The sequence below is a fragment of the Micromys minutus genome (assembly GCF_963924665.1).
Source record: "Micromys minutus genome assembly, chromosome: 2".
Lineage (NCBI taxonomy): Eukaryota > Metazoa > Chordata > Mammalia > Rodentia > Muridae > Micromys > Micromys minutus.
The window spans coordinates 76,112,599-76,130,195 of record NC_137971.1 but is presented as its reverse complement, the minus strand read 5'-3'; the positions used below and the strand labels follow the sequence as shown (position 1 = coordinate 76,130,195).

The 17,597-nt window shown below is 41.3% G+C and overlaps 1 protein-coding gene across 1 annotated transcript in view; it reads left to right on the top strand.

Annotated features, from left to right (window-relative positions):
• The window catches only part of MOSMO (modulator of smoothened), a 57,548-nt gene that overhangs the window by 33,885 nt on the left and 6,066 nt on the right, over window positions 1-17,597 (top strand). The window contains exon 2 of the mRNA XM_080913618.1: window positions 14,959-15,171. Within this exon, the coding sequence (XP_080769744.1) occupies window positions 14,959-15,171 (213 nt within the window). The remainder of the gene's footprint in view (window positions 1-14,958; window positions 15,172-17,597) is intronic.

The window sequence follows — 17,597 nt, the reverse complement described above, 5'->3', positions numbered from 1 at the left end:
TTGCTGACTGTGTTTTATCAGCTGTAGTAGGTTTTTGATGGAGCCTTGGGTCTTGTATTAATAGAATGATATCTGCAGATAAGAATGGCTTGGCTTCTTATTTATATTTCCTTTTATCACCTCCACTTTTTCCCCCCCAAGGTTTCACGTACTGTATGGAGCAAGAGTGAAGAAACCGGACATCCTTATCTTATTCTTGATTTTAGTGGAAATTTGAGTTTTTCTCTGCTAAGCATGATGTTATCTGAGAACTTGTGAGATCCTGGAATTCATTCCCATGAAAGACAAACAGTGTCTGCCTGTTCCTCCCACAGTCCCTGTGATCAAGGTGCAAATTAACCAAAGTTTACTTTGGGCAAGCAATGAGTTTATTGTGTTTACTTAACAGAAAGAGCAGTCGGTGGCTTAGAGGTTCAAATTAGGAACATGAGTGACTTTAAATTAGCCAAAATGGAAAGTCTCCACCTAGCATGAATGTTGATTCCCTCATGGCTACATCAATGCAGTCCGCTCCCCTAATACTTTCCTACCTATATCATCCAGCCCTTCCTTGAGACCCCGAGGCCATGTGCAATTAGGGAGGGGTAGCTGGATACTCTGGTAAAGGTCCTATGCACAGTCAACAACCCCAGCTGTGATGCTCTGGGAGCAGACCCAACTGAACTGCAGGTGGTGGCAAGTTTAGCTCTTGAGAATAGTCCTGTACAGCAGTTGCCTTTATTATGTTGAGATATATTTCTTGTATTCCTGTGCTCTAAGACTTTCATCATGAGAGATATTAAATTTTGAACAAAGCCTTTTCTGCATCTTGTCTTGAACCATCTCTGCATCTCTGGGATGAAACTGACTGAATCACAGTGGATGATATTTTAATTGCTCCTGAATTTGTCGCACTTATTTTACTGAGAATTTTTGTGTCTATGTTCATTGGAGAGAGGCCTACAATTTTCTCTTGTCATGTGGTCTTTTTCTGGTCTTGCTGTCAGGGCAATACTGGTTTCATAAAAAGAATGTTCAAGTGTTCTTTTCTGTTTTATAGAGTAATTTGAGGAATGCTGGTGTTAGTTCTTCTTGGAAGGTCTGTAGAATTCTGTGCTGAAGCCATCTGGTTCTGCACTTTTTTAAATTGGTATAAAAATATGATTTATTTTGTGTGTATTGGTATGAGGGAATGGAGTTACAGACAGTTGTGAGCTGCCATATGGGTGCTGGGAAATGAACCAGGGTTCTCTATAAGAATATCCACCCAGCACTCTTAACCTTTGAGCCATCTCTCCAGCCCAAGTTGGAAGATTTTTAATTACTGCTCATATATATATCATTAGTTGTTATGGGTCTGTTTAAATTATTTACTTCATAATGATTTCGCTTTGGCTAGTCGTATACATCTAGAAATTCATCTATTTTTCTTAGATTTTTTTTTTCCAGTTTGTAGAACAGAGATTTGTTTTGTTCTGTTTTGTTAAGACACTATCTCACTTTGTAGCTCTGGCTGATCTGGAACTCACAGGGATCACCTGCCTCTTACCCTCCAAGTGTTAATGTTAAAGATGTGCACCACCTCACCTGGCCTTGGGGTAGAGATTTTTTTTTAGTTTGTCTTCATGGTTGTCTGTACATCCTAAGTGTCTTGTAATGGCTTCCATGTCACTCTTAATTTCATTAATTTGGGTCTTTTCTCTCTTTTAGTTAATTTGGTTAAAGGTGTGTCAATCCTGTTAATATTTTAAAAGAACCAACTCTCTCTTTTATTGGTTCGTTTGTTTGTTGTTTCTATTTCACTATTTTGAGCCCTGATTTTCACTTTCTATCCTCTTGTTCTCTCAAGGCCTTCAAGCACATTATTAAGTTTTAATCAGAGCTCTCTCACAAAAGACTTTATTTAAAGATTTATTTTTGTGTGTTTTAAGTTCTTTTGCTGCATGTTTGTATGTGCCCTACATGTGTGTCAGCTGCCCACAGAGGTTAGAAGTGGCTGTTGGGTGTTCTGGAACTGGAGTTACAGACAGTTGTGAGCTGTCGTGTGGGTGCTGGGAACTGAACTCAAGACTTCTACAAGAGCGGCCAGTATTCTTAACTAATGAGCTGTCTCTCTAGTTCAATTTTTTTTTTTTTTGATGGTGACAATGCTATAAACTTCCTCTTAAATCCCTTCATTATATCCCATAGATTTCAAATGTTATGTCTTTATTTTTTTCTAAAACTTCCTTCTTGCCTGCTTACTTGATATAAGTAGCATTCTAATAATATATAGCTTAGTCTCCATGGTTGGGAAGAACTTGTATCTTTACTGTTTGGGTTGAATGTCTGTAGATGTCTGTTAGATACATTTGTTTGTGACATCATTTGACTGTAATATTTCTATCTCTAGTTTTTATCTGAATGACCTATCTATTGATAAAAGTGGGTATTGGATTCACCCACTGTCAATTTGTTGAAGTTTATCTGGTTTTAAATCAAATTATATTTATTTCATAGAATTGGGTACACTTGTGCTTGGCGCATATAAGTTTCGAATTGTCATATCCTCTTGGTGATTTTTTTTCTTCTTGAATGAGTATGAAGTGATCCTCCTCCCCTAACTAGTTTTCATTCAAGTCTTATTTGGTCAGATACTAAAATAGTTAAGCTTGTTTGTTTCTTAGTTGCATTTACTTTCCACTGTTTTACTGGAAGGTGGTGTCTATCACTGATGGTGAGGTATGTTTCTTGGGGAAAACAAAAAAGATGGGTCCTGTTTTCTAATCCAGTCTGTCAGTCTGTGTCTCTTTATTAGGGAATTGTGACCATTACTGTTAAGAATTGTTATTGAATAATGTATTCCCATCATTTTGTTGTGTTCGTAGTGTCTTCTGAGACCTCTTTTGATGAACTGTTCTGAAATTATTCCCCATTCTCTCTTGAATGTGCTTATCCTTCTCTTTAGGCCAAAGCATTTCATTTATTATCCTCTGTAGAGCTGGCTTAGTGGTTGTAAATTTCTTTAATCTATTTTTATGGTGGAAGTTTTTCTTTCTTTTTGGCTCATGATAGATAGCTTTTCTTGGTGTAGTAGTAGTAGCCAAGTCTGGCTGGCATTTGTGGTATTTCAGAACTTACAGAAGAACATCAGTCCAAACCCTTCTGGTTTTTAAAGTCTCCACTGAAAAGTTAAATATTATTCTGATGACTCTGTCTTTATATGTGGCCTGTTCTTTCTCTCAGCTTTCAAAGTACTTTGTTGTGTACATTTAGTGTTTTGAATGCAGTATTATGTGGGAGTTTGTTTTCTCATCTTTTCTGTTTAGTGTTCTGTATGCCTCTTGCATCTTGATAGGCATTTGAGTCCCTAGATTTTGGGACATTTTCTTCTATGATTTTCTTAAAAATATTTTCTGTGGCTTTGGGTTTCTTCTTCTTCTATATTTGTGATTTGATGGTTTGGTTTTTTAATTGTGTCCCAGAGTTTCTGCACATTCCATTAAAGGACTTTGTTGGTTTTGTTTTTGATCTAACATGTTCTTAGGCTGAGTAATCTAATCCTATACCTATCCTCAAATCCTAGCACACTGTCTTCCAATTGATCCATACTGTTGGTGAGTCTTTCCATTGAGTTTTTAATTTGACTTGCTCAATTTTTCACTTTATGTTTTATTTTTGTTTGGCTTTTCTTCAGATTTTCTTTTTCTTAAATTCTGTTTTCTTATCTTGAATCATTTTTTAACTTATTCAGCTGTTTGTGTTTTTGTCATCTTCAGTCCTGCATGTATTCATATTTCTTTGAGTTCCTTGAACACCATTGAAATTGCTATTTTGAAATAATTGTTATGTGCAGTATGTAGGCTGCTTTTCTTGGGAACCATTTTGGAGAAGACATATTGTCTTAGTTGTTCATGTCATTTGTTTTATTGTGGTAGGACCTAGATATCTGGAGTTGGGGCTTTGGCAGTGTTTCGTGGGTGGATATTTGTCCCAGCTTTGAGTGGGTATTTGTATCTGTTTGCTGTTACCCCAGCTTGTCAGGTTATATGGTATTTGAAGTTTAGTCTTGATGTGGTCCCAGCTCAGATAGGACTATGTAAAGCTTATGAGCACATGAGCAAAAATTAGATACAAATCTTCAGAAGTCTGTGGAAGGGCCTGGGGTTACAGTAGGAATAGGAGATGCTACTTGGAGTCTATGCTATTTGGGCTCAGGACTTGAGGTCCCCAAGTGTCAGGGTTTGGGCTGCAGAGAAGGCACAGTCCCCAAGCAACAGGAGTGGAGCTGGGTTAAAAGTGGGACTTTCCTACTTAAAACAAAGGAGATGCCCAGGACACTTAGTCCTCAGGAAGGTGACCAAAGCACATTTTAAATAGAGATTTCTAGATCTTAATGTTTTTGCAGCATTAGACCCAAGGCCAAGGAACAAGAACTGAAAAACTAGTTACATTGAGAAGACAGTATTCAGGATGATTTAAGCAAATTTCAATTAGATACAACCAGTGAACTACAGTATTGCTTACAGATGGCTGGTGGTGGTTGGAGGGGCAGAAAGACTATAAGAGCCAGAGGAATCTAGAGTTTACTCTGAGACTGTCTCCTAGGAATCTCAGAAGCTATGCTCAGAAAGGCCTTACCAACATGACTTCCTAAACAGGAGCTGAATAAGAACAACATTAATCATGCCAAAGTGGAAGGTGTGGGAGTAACCCAGGAGGCCTCAGCTCTCTACACAGAGAACTACAGGCAACTAAGGAATCCAGAGTGTTGAAGAAATGGTCTTCCCCAGGGAAGAGCACACCAATTGGTTACATCATAAACTAAGAAAGTTGTAATTATGTGTTTAGGAATATATGTGCATATACATAAATTTACATACACACATATGTAGATTATGAAAGCAGTTAATGAAAAAAGAGGCTATGAATTTGAAAAAGATCACAGAGGGATATATGGGAGGGTTTGGAGGAAGGAAAGGAAAGAGAGAAATGATGTAATTATATTACAATCTCAAAAAATATACTATAAAAATTTTAAGATGGTAGTTAGCAAGATGGTTCAGGGGTAAATGCATTTTGCATAGCCTGATGACCTGGGTTTGACCCTAGGATCCCACAAGATGGCAAACAAAACCCAACTCCCAGTATTCTGTCCTCACATAGACCGTGGTACTCACACACCCCACACAAACTATACATATAATTAATTAATTAGTTAGCTAATTAATTAAAATATAAAACAAAGTTAGAGGAAACAGCAAGTTGCAGAGAAAAGAAAATCAGATTTAAAGGTTAATGTTTTTGTTATGTTTTTAAGCTTGCTTCCCAACAACATCCCCAAGCATCTGGCCTTGTTTCTAGAAAGTCCCTGCTTGGAGCTTTTATTTCAGCAAATCTGAACTTGAATCGTGTGTAGTCTTTACTTAAATGATTCAACAGAGGAATATAGTTGTATTCTTTTTAATGATTTGCAGCTTTAACAAGTATCATATGGCTGCTCTTTTTATTTTGGAATGTTAGTTTCAAAGTAAACTACTCTGTTAAATTAGGATGTCTGCTACTGCCATATTTGTGGTGCAGGTGTGTGTATGTGTGTGGGGATATATGTTAACCCAAACAACAGTTTATCTAATTCCCTTTCCCAATAAGCTTTCCATATTTATAGTTTCATTTGCATTATGGGTATTACTTGTTTTTAATTCTCACACAAACTGAATGGTGAGTTGTGTTCCTTTCCTGCTTAGAAAAAGATTAAATAATTTGCCCAAACTGACAGCAGAGCATAGGTGACCGGCTGGGTTTAACTCCAGAACAGTACAGTAAGGACCTCCAAAAAGCTGTTCCTCTATAAAATCAAAAGGACCAATGGCTAAATCAGTGAATACAATTAAAATGTCAGTTTTAGCACTCTGGACATTAAAGTCTTGAAACAAACCAAAAGGACTAATGAGCTTCCTCAGTAAGAACAGCAAGCTCTGTGGCAGTTTAAATTGAGTGCCCTCCCCCTCCCCCCTTCTCTCCCTGTCATCTTGGAAAGTCAGTAGCCTCCCAACCCTGTAGCTGTAAAAAATACCTTGGTAATTAGCTGAGAGAGCTTAGAGCCCATCACACTTACAGACCCTCCTGGGACCTGCTACTGTTTTGATTTGTCTGGTGGCTCACTGATCATCCCCATGTTCACACAATTTATCTTTACTTGACCACATGGCATTTGTTAAATACAATCATCATCCAGGTTCTATAAAACACAGGTGACTAAAGCTCATTCACTGGTTGAAGATCAGAGATGACTGATAGACAGAGACGAGAAACATAGGCAATCATGAAAAGCAAACAGGGAAAACTGTGTCCCCAGGAGTCTGAGGAGCTCTAGAGTAGCCCTCAGAATCTAGAAGGGCACAGCATGGTCAGGCTGTCCAGGTGCCCAGAAAGCAGGTGTAGAACATCACATTTCTCACTTCTAGCTGACCTTCCACTTCTGCTCAAGCAAGAAATGAAGGTTTAGGCAGAGTTGTAAATTGCCTTCTGTCCACAGGCTGAGATGTCTGTCAGATGAAGTCAAGAAGACTTCAAAGGCCACACAAGACAGAAGATAGAGACTTTATGTAATTATCCCAGCAGAGTTGGGAACCAAACAGTAACAAGAATAAATCACAGAAAAAGGAGGAAGCTGATTCCCATCCTGATATACATGGTGTACTCTATGCCATGCAAAATCACCTTCCTGCTCTTTTTGTTTTTGCTTTTTGTTGTTATTTTTGAGGCAGGATCTTTCTATGTAGCCCTGGATGTCCTGGAACCAGTGTAGTCCTGACTGCCCTGGAATTTACCAGGCTGGCCTTGAATTCACAGAGATCCACCTGCCTCTGTGTCTTGAGTGCTGGGATTAAAGGCATGCACCATCACCACCTACCTGGCTGAAAGCATTTTTTGTTTTCGTTCTCCCATCCCCAACCCACCATACTCCACAGGTAGGGTTTCTCTGTGTAGCCCTGGCTGTCCTTTCACTCTGTAGACCAGGCTGGGCTCTAATGCACAGAGATCAAATTTCCAGTTTTTAGCTCAAATCTATGACATTCAAGGAAACAAGGAAGGCTTATATCAATTAAACAATAGAAGCAGTCAGTAGCAACTGAAGAATATCAGCCTTCGACTCGCTAACAGTGACCCATTAATTATGTTGTGGTGACCCCAACCACAAAATTATTTTTCCTACTTCATGACTGTAACTTTGCTGCTATTAAGAATTATATAACATAAATATATGATGTGCAGGATAGGGTCGTGGCCCACAGGTTAAGAACCACTGAGGTAGGATTTAAATCAAACATTTTAAGTACATCTCAAAAGTAAACAATGGCCTGATAAAGAGAACAATCTAAGAATAGAAAGACTGGAGTAGAAAAGTTCAGTAGCTGAGATGAAAACCAGCAGAAGGAGGTACCAGTGAAGTTTATTGATTGTGATTTTCCCATATAAGGGGCAGAAATAAAGATGATGAAAATGAACCAAGCATCAGAGACAAGTGTGGTATACCACATATGCCACGCCCACACAGAGGAAAGAAGAGGAGATGCCAGAGCACTGGGAAAATAAAAGGGAAAACAGCCCCAACTTGAATAATTCTTCATATTGAATAATTTCAACTAACACAAAATAGGACAAATGTAAGATATTCCACACTTAAACACATCCTAGCCAGTTGAAAGACAAGGGGACTCTTGAAAGTACAGGAACACAATGATTTCTCACTGCTGCTAAGAACTGACTTCTCAAAGCAGGCCACTCAAGCCAAGCTAGAGGGGCTTGTGTGCACTCGTGAGCACAAGTACCAGGGAGGGCCAGAGGCATCGGGTTTTATGGAGCCGGACTTACAGGTGATTTTCAGCTGCCTGGCGGGTGATGAGAACCAAACTATGGCCCTCTGAAAGAGGGACCACTGAGCCATCTCCCCAGCCCCACCTTTTCTATTTTAAATAAGACAATAAAACTGTTGATGTCTTTATAATAGATAAAGATAGGATTTGCCTAGGAATAGTAATAATGCAGAAGCTGAAGAAGAAATTGATTGCACAAGGAGTTTTGAATTTAAAAGTACTCCAAACTAGACTGGGGAGTGAGTCGAAATACCACCTTTTCAAAATGTATATAGTTCAGGGCCTGGAGAGATCGTTCAGTGGTTAAGGAGGAGCATTGGCTGTTCTTCCTGAGGACCTGAGTTCAGTTCCCAGCAGCCATATGGAGGCTCACAATTTTCTGTAACTCCAGCTCTAGGGCTCCATGCCCTACGGAGTCTCCATGGTCACCAGGCACATGTGATTATGTGATATACAGACATGCACGCAAGCAAAGCACTCACACATTAAAATATTAAAAAATAATGGTTTTTTTTTTTTTTTTTTTTTTTAAATGCTGGGGGCAGGAAGAGTTCTCAGAACTCCTCAATCCCTCCATCTCTGATGGCAACCACAGACCTGCTTCCTGCCTCTTTGAAGTTGCCAACTGTGGAAATGTCATATGGTGGTACCATATTATATGTGACCTTTTATGGCTCTTTTTTTTTTTTCATTCTGCTTTTAGGGTTTATTCATGCCATAGCATGTGACTGTACTTCCCCCCTCCCCCCTTTCATATTTAAATTGGGAGAGGTTTATTTTGGTTGACAGTTTGAGAGGTTTTATTCACAGTAAGCCTCCCCCATTGCTGATACAGAATAGCAAGAGCCCCTGTGGTGGAGCAAGGCTGCTCAACTCATGACTCAAGGTAGAGACGGGAAACGGAGAGGCTTGGACTCGGCTCTGCCCTTCAAAGGCATATCCAGAACCCACTCCCTCCAACCAAAATCTTCCCCTCCTGAGAGTCTTTCAGAGTAAGCCATTGACTAGTTGCTCATGATCTAGTTGCTCCACAGCTGCCCTCACACATGGACCCAGAGGTGTGCTTTAAAAGCCTGCTAGGTAGCTCTCAGTGCAATCAAGTTGATAATCATGATTAATCATTCCAAGTCAGCCCTTTGTCATCTTGACAGCAAACATCTTAAATTTAATCTCCCAAGTACAGATCTCAAGTAAGATCATAGTTCCCCCTAGCATGCTGTGACTACCTTGCATGCAGTGGAGAACGCACTCACTCTTTCCCACAGCTTCCCAGCACTTCAGTGTTGCTTAAAAGTTTAAGTTCAGGTCCAGTGCTCAAAGTCATGCATACCTACCCATAGGTCTGATAATCTGAGTTTAGTCTGCAGATCACAAAGTGGCAGGCAGTCACAACTCCACAGAGTTGTCCCTGGCCTTACACACATATGCATCCACACATAAACAGAAAAAAGGTTTTATGTTCAATTTTGAAGTTTCTTTTACGCAAGAAAACATTTAGCTGTGAGCCCCTGTACAATCACAAAAAAAAAAAAAAAAAAATTTCCAAGAAAAAGTGGCAGAGTAAGCATTCGTTCCCTTTACAGACAGTGCCACTGGGGTGTAGAAAGGACTAGAGACAAAGACTGAAACTCATTAGGGCACATATTAAACCACAGTTTTGAGCATGGTGAATACCAGGGACTTGGCAGCCCCAGTCCTATGGCTACTTTGGTCATAGCCACATGGCCGCTCTATTGGGCTAGTTCTCATTTCCTGTTGCTTTCTCTGGCAGACATTCCATGTTCCTGTCTTCTCCAACTTCCTGTGGTTTCTGTGTCATCTTCCGCTTCATTGTCACTGTTTCAGGCGCCCTCCCATAAGTTTCCCAGGGTCTCAGGTGCTGCACATTGACTGTCCTTTCAGGATTAGTGATCCTTTAAACCTTCCAAGTTTTTCATGCCTGCGAAACCAGCATCCCATGGGCTAAGGAGTAGTTTGGGTCCCTTGGTTTATAGCTGCAGTGGTTTCCAGGTGCCTAAGCAGCTGAACTTGAGGAATATTTCCTTAGGCAACCTTGTACAAACAGTGCTCTCTTAAAGGCAGGCTTCCAGCTTTTTATACTTTGATACCCTTGACCTTGTGGTTCCTGGGACCATCAAGATATATCTTCCAGAACCATAGCTAGTGGTCATTTTCATCTGCTACTTCTCAATTTACATAGGACACAGAAGCTTATAAAAAGCAAATGGCCAGAGACAATTTAATGAACCACACATCAGACTTTCAGAACATGTTTGTTAGCAGGTATTAAACCCCTGTCCGTGCCTCACTCATTCATCCAGCATGTGAGCTGTCAGGACAGAAAGGGTAGGAAGTAGGACAGTGCTGGAGACTGGAAGCACCAGTGACAAGAGAGTGCACTGACTGCACCCTCACCTGCCTTGGAGCCTCCCTCTTCTCAGTCGCCTCCGCCTTCCTGCATTCTGTTACGTTTCCTGTAAATAAGAATCTCCATTGTTTCAGTTAAATTGGAGTGGTGTCACTTGCTTAAATACTGCTGCTATTGAAAGGGCAGAGAAGGTTCACTTCACCAGTTAGGAAGGCATTTGTGGTGAAGCATTTGTTCTGTGCGTGTAACCAATAAATAGTTTGCTAAGAACACACTTAATTGTAGGGGAAAAAAAAGCTGGAAATCCACATTCATTTCAGGGATCAGGTCTAGATTGATGGGCGTGTGTGCTGCTTCCCAGCCCCCAGTTACAGACTTTTTGTGGCAGTGCCTTTACCACAGTGATGGCATGCCTCCTAAACATTTTCACTGTGGCAGCAGACGTGCTCAGACTGGCTGTGTAAGTCACCTCAGAGTGTCTGGATCTATATGTGGTGAACTTCAGAAGGCAGTTCTAGGTAGGAAGCCACACTCAGCAGAGTGGATTTGTTTGAGTCTTCTGTGTGGAAGGTGTGCAGGTGGGATCCTGTGAGGCTTGTGGGAGGCTGCAGCCTCTAGTTTGGTTTCCTTTTTTTCTATTGTGTATGAGTCTTTTATTTGGATGTATTGGTTACCTAGGCAACAGCTGCAGGGTAAAGATAGATTGGCTGCTTGGGGAATGCAGTCATGGGCCCCTTCAAAAGACAAAAACCTGTCGTGTAAAACAAAAATTAGTGAATGCTTAGGCTTGTGCTCAACCGACTTTTGCTTGGGGAGAAGCCACACTGAACTACAATTTTCAATAGAACCTCTGGAATTCGGTGTGATTCTAATTGTAACTTGTTTTTAACTGATTTAATTCCTACTGCGTACCAACTGCTACAGGGCATTTGAGGGTTTTTCAGTGAAGTGCAGAGTATAGTTTCTTCTCTGGAAAGATGACAGTCTGTTATTTGTTTGTGGGGCTTTAGGTTTGGTTTAGTTCGGGGTTTTGGTTTTTTCAAGACAGGGTTTCTCGTATCCCTGGCTCTCCTAGAACTTGCTTTGTAGACTAGGCTGGCTTCAAGAGATCCACCTGCCTCCCAAGTGCTGAAATTAAAGGCGAATGCTACCATGCCCAGGTATGTTCTGTTATTTTGTAATCCCTGCTTCTGAAGTTAGAGGATCCCTGAGTTCAGTTTCCAGCACCACTGCTGCCCTCAGCTACCTTTTAACGTCGGCAGTGTGGCTCTGTGGCACAGACAGAATGTGTGAAGGAGTCTAATGGAGGTAAAGATGGGCCAGAGATAATTCATTGACATAAAGATGCAATTTAAAGGCCTGTACAAAGTGTGGCATTAATAAAATCTGAATTCCAAAGCATTTGACTGCAGGCTCCCTCAGCCTATAGAATATGTGTAGCTACATCATTAATGTCACCAGATTACAGTCTTACTCCAGAGGGCAAAGGATAACATTGACTAACCACAGTGGCCACTAACCCTTCTCTATTTGGGGAAAATCTGTTTTTACTGCAAGCATGAGAGTCTTGTTTTGGGAATCTCACTGGTTCAACAATGCATTTGAGAGCCACTTAGTCGGTGGGATGTTAGAGATTGAAGCTGGAGCCTCAGGCATTGAGCACATACTACTCACCCTAAACTCAGCACACAGAAAAATATTTGGATTTTTTTATGCAGTACCCTTTAATTGCCAATTAAAATTAGCCAGCCTTTCTTGCAGAGCAGCTGCAGGGCAGAGCGATAGGCATTACTGGAAAGGTTTGCTTGCTTTGCCCGTCTGCCTCCCCTCAGAGGTGCTGAGGATTCATTCTTGCTTTGTTGCGATAAAGAATTTTATCAATCCAGGAACAGAACCCCCTATAGCTGAACATCCATCAGGTTTTCTCCAACTTGCTTATAGCTAACATTTTCATTTTATTGTTTGTTCTGTTTATATTTGCTCCATGTGGTTTTGCTAGACAAGAGAAGCAACAAAGAGAAGAGTTACTCAGAAAGCCTGACAATCAGCGGGCACAGTGGGCATCCTCGTCTTCATCCTGTCCTTAATCAGAGAGTTGGATAGGAGAGCATGGAGTACTCAGAAACATTCTGAAGGACAGAGCTCTCAATCTAATGCACCGGGGTAGGATTTTACTATTTGGGAGCACAAGATAATCCTCAGTGCAAATCTCAAGTCAGTAGGTGTGGAGAGTTGCCAGTCAAGCTTCTTTTGTGTGTTGCCACCATAATAGAGATCTACAGTGTATCGTTTTGTGCAAGTGTCTTTCTCATGACATTTGCAGCTTTTCTAAGCTCCAAGACTACACAAAGGTAGTTTGTTAAAAGTCTTTTGCTGAATGATCAGGAGTGGTTTCCTGTTAGGAGTTCATGGCTGCTGTGAATGCCTTCTCTAGTTCCAGAATTACAACTAGAATGCTTTATCATAGTAAGGTCTGCCCCACCTCAAGTCATCATTCAGAGGGAACTTTTACTGCTTAAGAAGCCATGCTATCCCCTGGTGCCTACTCTTAGTCTCTAGATTCCAAGCAGCAGCTGGGGACTGAGTGGGTGGCAGCACTGTAAAGGTTTGCTCCCTTTGTCCTGTCTGCTGCCTGTGACAGTCTCCACATTGTGCCTATGTTGCTTGTACCTTTAAGGATTCATCCTGTGGACCTAATGACTTGATTCAAAAGAAAAAAACATAGTTTATCCTCTCGGAGTTCTGGTCAGATAGAGTATTATTGCATTGTTGGAGAGAGGGGTGGCCATAACTCACCTTTAGAGGAGCCTTTGCACCACTTTTCTCTTAACCTTTTGTAATGTTTTTGGTTTTGCTCTGTTTTTAATTGTATGGTATGGAGAAGGAGCATGTCTGTTTGCCAGTATGTTTTCAGACAGGCTCTCTCACTGAGGAGTTCACAGATTTACCTAGGCTGTGACCAGCAAGATGCCAAAGTCCTCTGGTCTCCCACCTCCCAACACTGGGATTTCAGGCTGCTATAATTTTTCCCAGTTTTTTAGGCTGGGCGCTAGGGAACCAAACACAGCTCCCCAGGGTTGCCCAGCAATCATGTTACTCACTGAGCCCCGCCCAAGACCTACCTCACTTTTAAAACTTTTTAAAATTTATGTTTATGTGCATGTGTGTATGTGTGTATGTCTTCAAAGGAGTGAGTACAGTTCTGCAGAGGGCAGAAGAGGGCTTCAGATCCTGAAACCAGAGTCACAGGCAGCTGTGAACCACCCTACAGTGGGTGTTCTGCAAGAATAGTACATGCTCTTTAACAACTGAACCATCTCCTCAGCCACGCTTCTCTTTCTTCTTGTCATTCAGTTCTATTCCCAAAACTGGATTGGTAGAGAGATGCCATGTACAAAGCACCTCCTTGCCAAGTGCACCTAACCACATCTGTACAGAGCCAGCCCCGCTCTGCTGACCGAGGGGCATGGCTATGAACCGAGTCAGAGGCTGTTCATACCGAAAATAAGAAACCAGCCAAGAAAGACACCCTTCCCCAGAAAGAGGCAGGAGTCAGCTGGATCCTTGGCTCTTCAGGTTTACTCTTGTATTTTGGTAGCTGCTCCCTGTTTGCGTTCACTGTTTGCAGAGGGGGTGGCTTTTATTTCGGGGTAAATTTTAATTCTTTGTGTGGAAAAGAGAACATAGTCTTTTGCCTTCCTAATCTGGGTTTCTATAAAATACTTCACTCCAAATTTAATAAAGATGATACCTTGTGCTTCATAGAAGTCGTCACGTATTTCAGTGGGAGAGATCATGGTAAAACCTCCTTCACACAGGCTGGGCCACATGACTGTGATCCCTGAACCCAGATCAATATGGAAGAAAAGAGCTCGGTCCACAAAGCTGTCCTCTAGCCTACATGTTTCTCTCTCTCTCTCTCTCTCTCTCTCTCTCTCTCTCTCTCTCTCTTCTCTCTCTCTCTCTCTCTCTCTCTCTCTCTCTCTCACACACACACACACACACACACACACACACACACGCATTACTCCTTTACACCATCATACAGATTAATAGCACTACTATTAAAGGTTTTGAAAATTAATAATGTCAGGGGCATTTTATAGATTGCTTTATAACTTGTTTTCCTGCTAATCTGTGATCGTGTTAACTCTTGTAATAAAAATAATCAAACCTTTCAGTTTTGATAACTTACAATTTAATGTTTAATATATTATGTAGTTTTATATGTTATCACTAGGTATATTTCAAAGTTTATGTTTGATTTCCTAACTATACCTTCTCTCCAAAGTAAAGACCTACACAGTGAGCTTGAACCCAGCAGCACAAAGTGCAGTTCTTGCCCTAGTGCGCAGGCTCAGGGAGGCCGGGCCGCCTGCAGCCCTGCTGTGTTCCCTGGAACCAGACCAGTGCTTGACACAGTACTCCTGAGCTTGCGTGGTTAACCTGGGCTGCAGTCTTTAGTCCTTGTAGAGAGATTATCATGACAGAAAGACATGCATTTGTTCGATAAATGACTGAATTTAACTGTCCCTTATGGTTCCTGAGGCTTGTTCTTGTTGCTTATGTTCATTTTCTACATTAACCCAAGCACTGTCACATTATAAACAGCAGCAGACTGCTGAAGAGAACTTGATTAAATGCTTGGATTGCCCACACAGACACCAAGATCTGAATCCGTGAAGGGTTTTCTGGGCATATTCCCTGGGCGTGCCAAGATTACTAAGTGTTCCCTACTTTGCATCTTCCCAGGAGCACTCACTGTGGGCCTAGTGCGGCAGTGTCAGACAATCCATGGACGAGACCGGACCTGCATCCCCCCTCGGCTTCCCCCAGAGTGGGTCACCACCCTGTTTTTTATCATCATGGGAATAATTTCCTTGACTGTCACATGTGGTTTGCTGGTGGCTTCCCACTGGCGAAGAGAAGCTACAAAATATGCTCGATGGATAGCATTCACTGGAAGTAAGTAACCATGCTTACTACATTGTTCTAGAAGGCAGCACAGTGCCGGTTTCCTGAAGATTATCAACATAGTCCTAAGGACGCGGTAAATCTGCCCGGAGCACCACTCACGGCCATGAGATACCGCACAATCCCATCAGCTCCTCGGCGTTCTCACTGCAAGACCAGGATGCCCACAGCTGTTGCTGCTTTGTGTGAATGCTCTTTTAATGATGCTTTTTTTACTTTCTGTAACATAAGGGTTTCAGGTTTGTTGATTTGGAGCTACCACTAGTCTGAGTGGTTTCCACTCCTTGAAGGTACTGGTATCTGCTATCAAAATAAAGATAAATCTAGGAAAACATATAACTTAGATGAAGGTGATCATTTGCGTTTTAATATTGTTGATTTTTGTTTCTTCTGGGTTGAATGACCATTGAAAAACTAACACATTTAGTTTTTTTAGTAATTGCCAGTTTCTTACTCTACTAAGCTGTTCCTTGTAGTATCATGAATTTATATATTACATATAATATTAACTTGTAATTTGCAAAATTGATTTAATTTCTGAACACTTTGGAAGCTTATCCCAAGTTTAAGGAAAACACACACACATTTCTGTAATTCTGCTTTCCTTGTCTTTGTTTTTTTTTTTCACCGCAGGGAACATTTGGCAATATTTGCAAACATTTTTTTTATAATAACAACTAGGGAGATGTTGCTGGCATTTAGTGGGCAGAGGCAAAGAGTGTTGCTAACCATCCACCCACAGAGAGAACTGTCTGGTGCACAGTAGCAATGGCCATTGGTCTACAGACATGGGATGAAGCTGTATGTGCAGAACACTGAGGTTTCTAGTGCAGTGGCTTACACTCATGTCAGGTTAATATGCTTCTGAACATCAACCTCACCTCAGCTTGATGTGTTTGTTTGTAACTATTATAACTAGAGAATAACCTGAGAACCCCTAATAACATTTTAAAGCTCGGTTTATCTCCGCTCGCCATGCAGCCGAGTTAGAGCACCACCTGGTATAGGCCGTAGGCTCTGTCTCTAACCACCAGGGGACGCTCTAATAACACCACACAGTCAGTCTTTAGAGGCTGGAGTCCCTGTCTCTCCAGCTTTCTAAGAAGCTTCATTTCTGACTTTTAGTTTTGTCTACACATCTCCCTTAATATTAAAATTTAATCAAGCTGCCTTTGAGTCAAGCAACTCCCCCTCACCCTTGTTAAGCAATATGAAACAAACTGATGATTTTTTTTCTTGTCAGAGACCTGCGACAACTCTATCCAGAGAGCAAGGGTCAGAAGCAGTTAAAGAAGCGAGGCCACTAACTGAAAGCGTGTTGAGAAATTTAAGTAAAGAGAATCTAATTTTTTATCTTCTACTCACAGACAGTGGCTTTTCCAGGAAGATTGTCATTAGTGAGTAACAATAGGGAAGAGTACCAAAACCTAAACTGAAGAAACAAACTTACACGAGGCAAGGAAGCAGATGGTACCCACAGGGACCAGGAAAGGAGAAGAATTAGAGTCTATCTTTGGTTTTCATTCCCTTTCAACTAAAAAGTCTTTAAGTTTATATAGTTGACTCCAATGCAATGTATTTGTCCTTTATTTTTGAAATTGCATGTGCATATGAGGTGATTCAGAGTTACAGATGGGTAATCAAATGAAGTCTCATTCATTACTGTCCACAGCCCTTAGAACCTCTCTGCCAGAGGCACGATCTATTTTTGGAAGTTTCTAAAGAGTAGTGTTATATATAATAAAACACATCTACTCTAAAAAATACATACTTTTATAAAAAATGTCTCTATTCTGCACCTTTATAACTTAAAATGGCTTGAAGTAAATTTATTTAAGTTGACATTTACTTGCTTGCTGGCAGGGGAGCAGTTCGGGAGGGAATTTAGCTCCCCCTAGTGGTTCTACCCTTGGAGATGTACCTGAGCCCTGCTGTATATGATTCATAAGGGTAGTAGTTTTGTAATAATGTAACAGTAACTTTCTAATGGTAGACTCTCTGTCAGAAGAGCCCCCACATGAAGGGCCGTACCAATGGGAACATGTGAGACAAAATGAGTCTTTTTCTTTTAAGTCTGACCCTATTCTTTCATTGCTCTGGTGTGTGTGTCTGTCTGTGTGTGCACCCATGTGTGAGTGCATGTTCCTGTGGAGGTCAGAAGTTGATGTCAGGAGTCCTCCCTATCATTCTGCACTTGGTTTTTGAGATAAGATCTCTCACTGAACTGTGCTCCCCATTTGGCTAGATTGGATGGATGGCCAGAAAGTTCTGGACGTCCATCTGTCTCCACCAAGCTCCTGCACCACTCAGGTTACAGACACATGCCTAGCTTTCTGTGTGGGTGCTGGGGACCTGAACTCACACGGCTAGCCTGCACAGGTGTGCCCTACGGAGCCCTCTCTCCAGCGCCTTTCCAC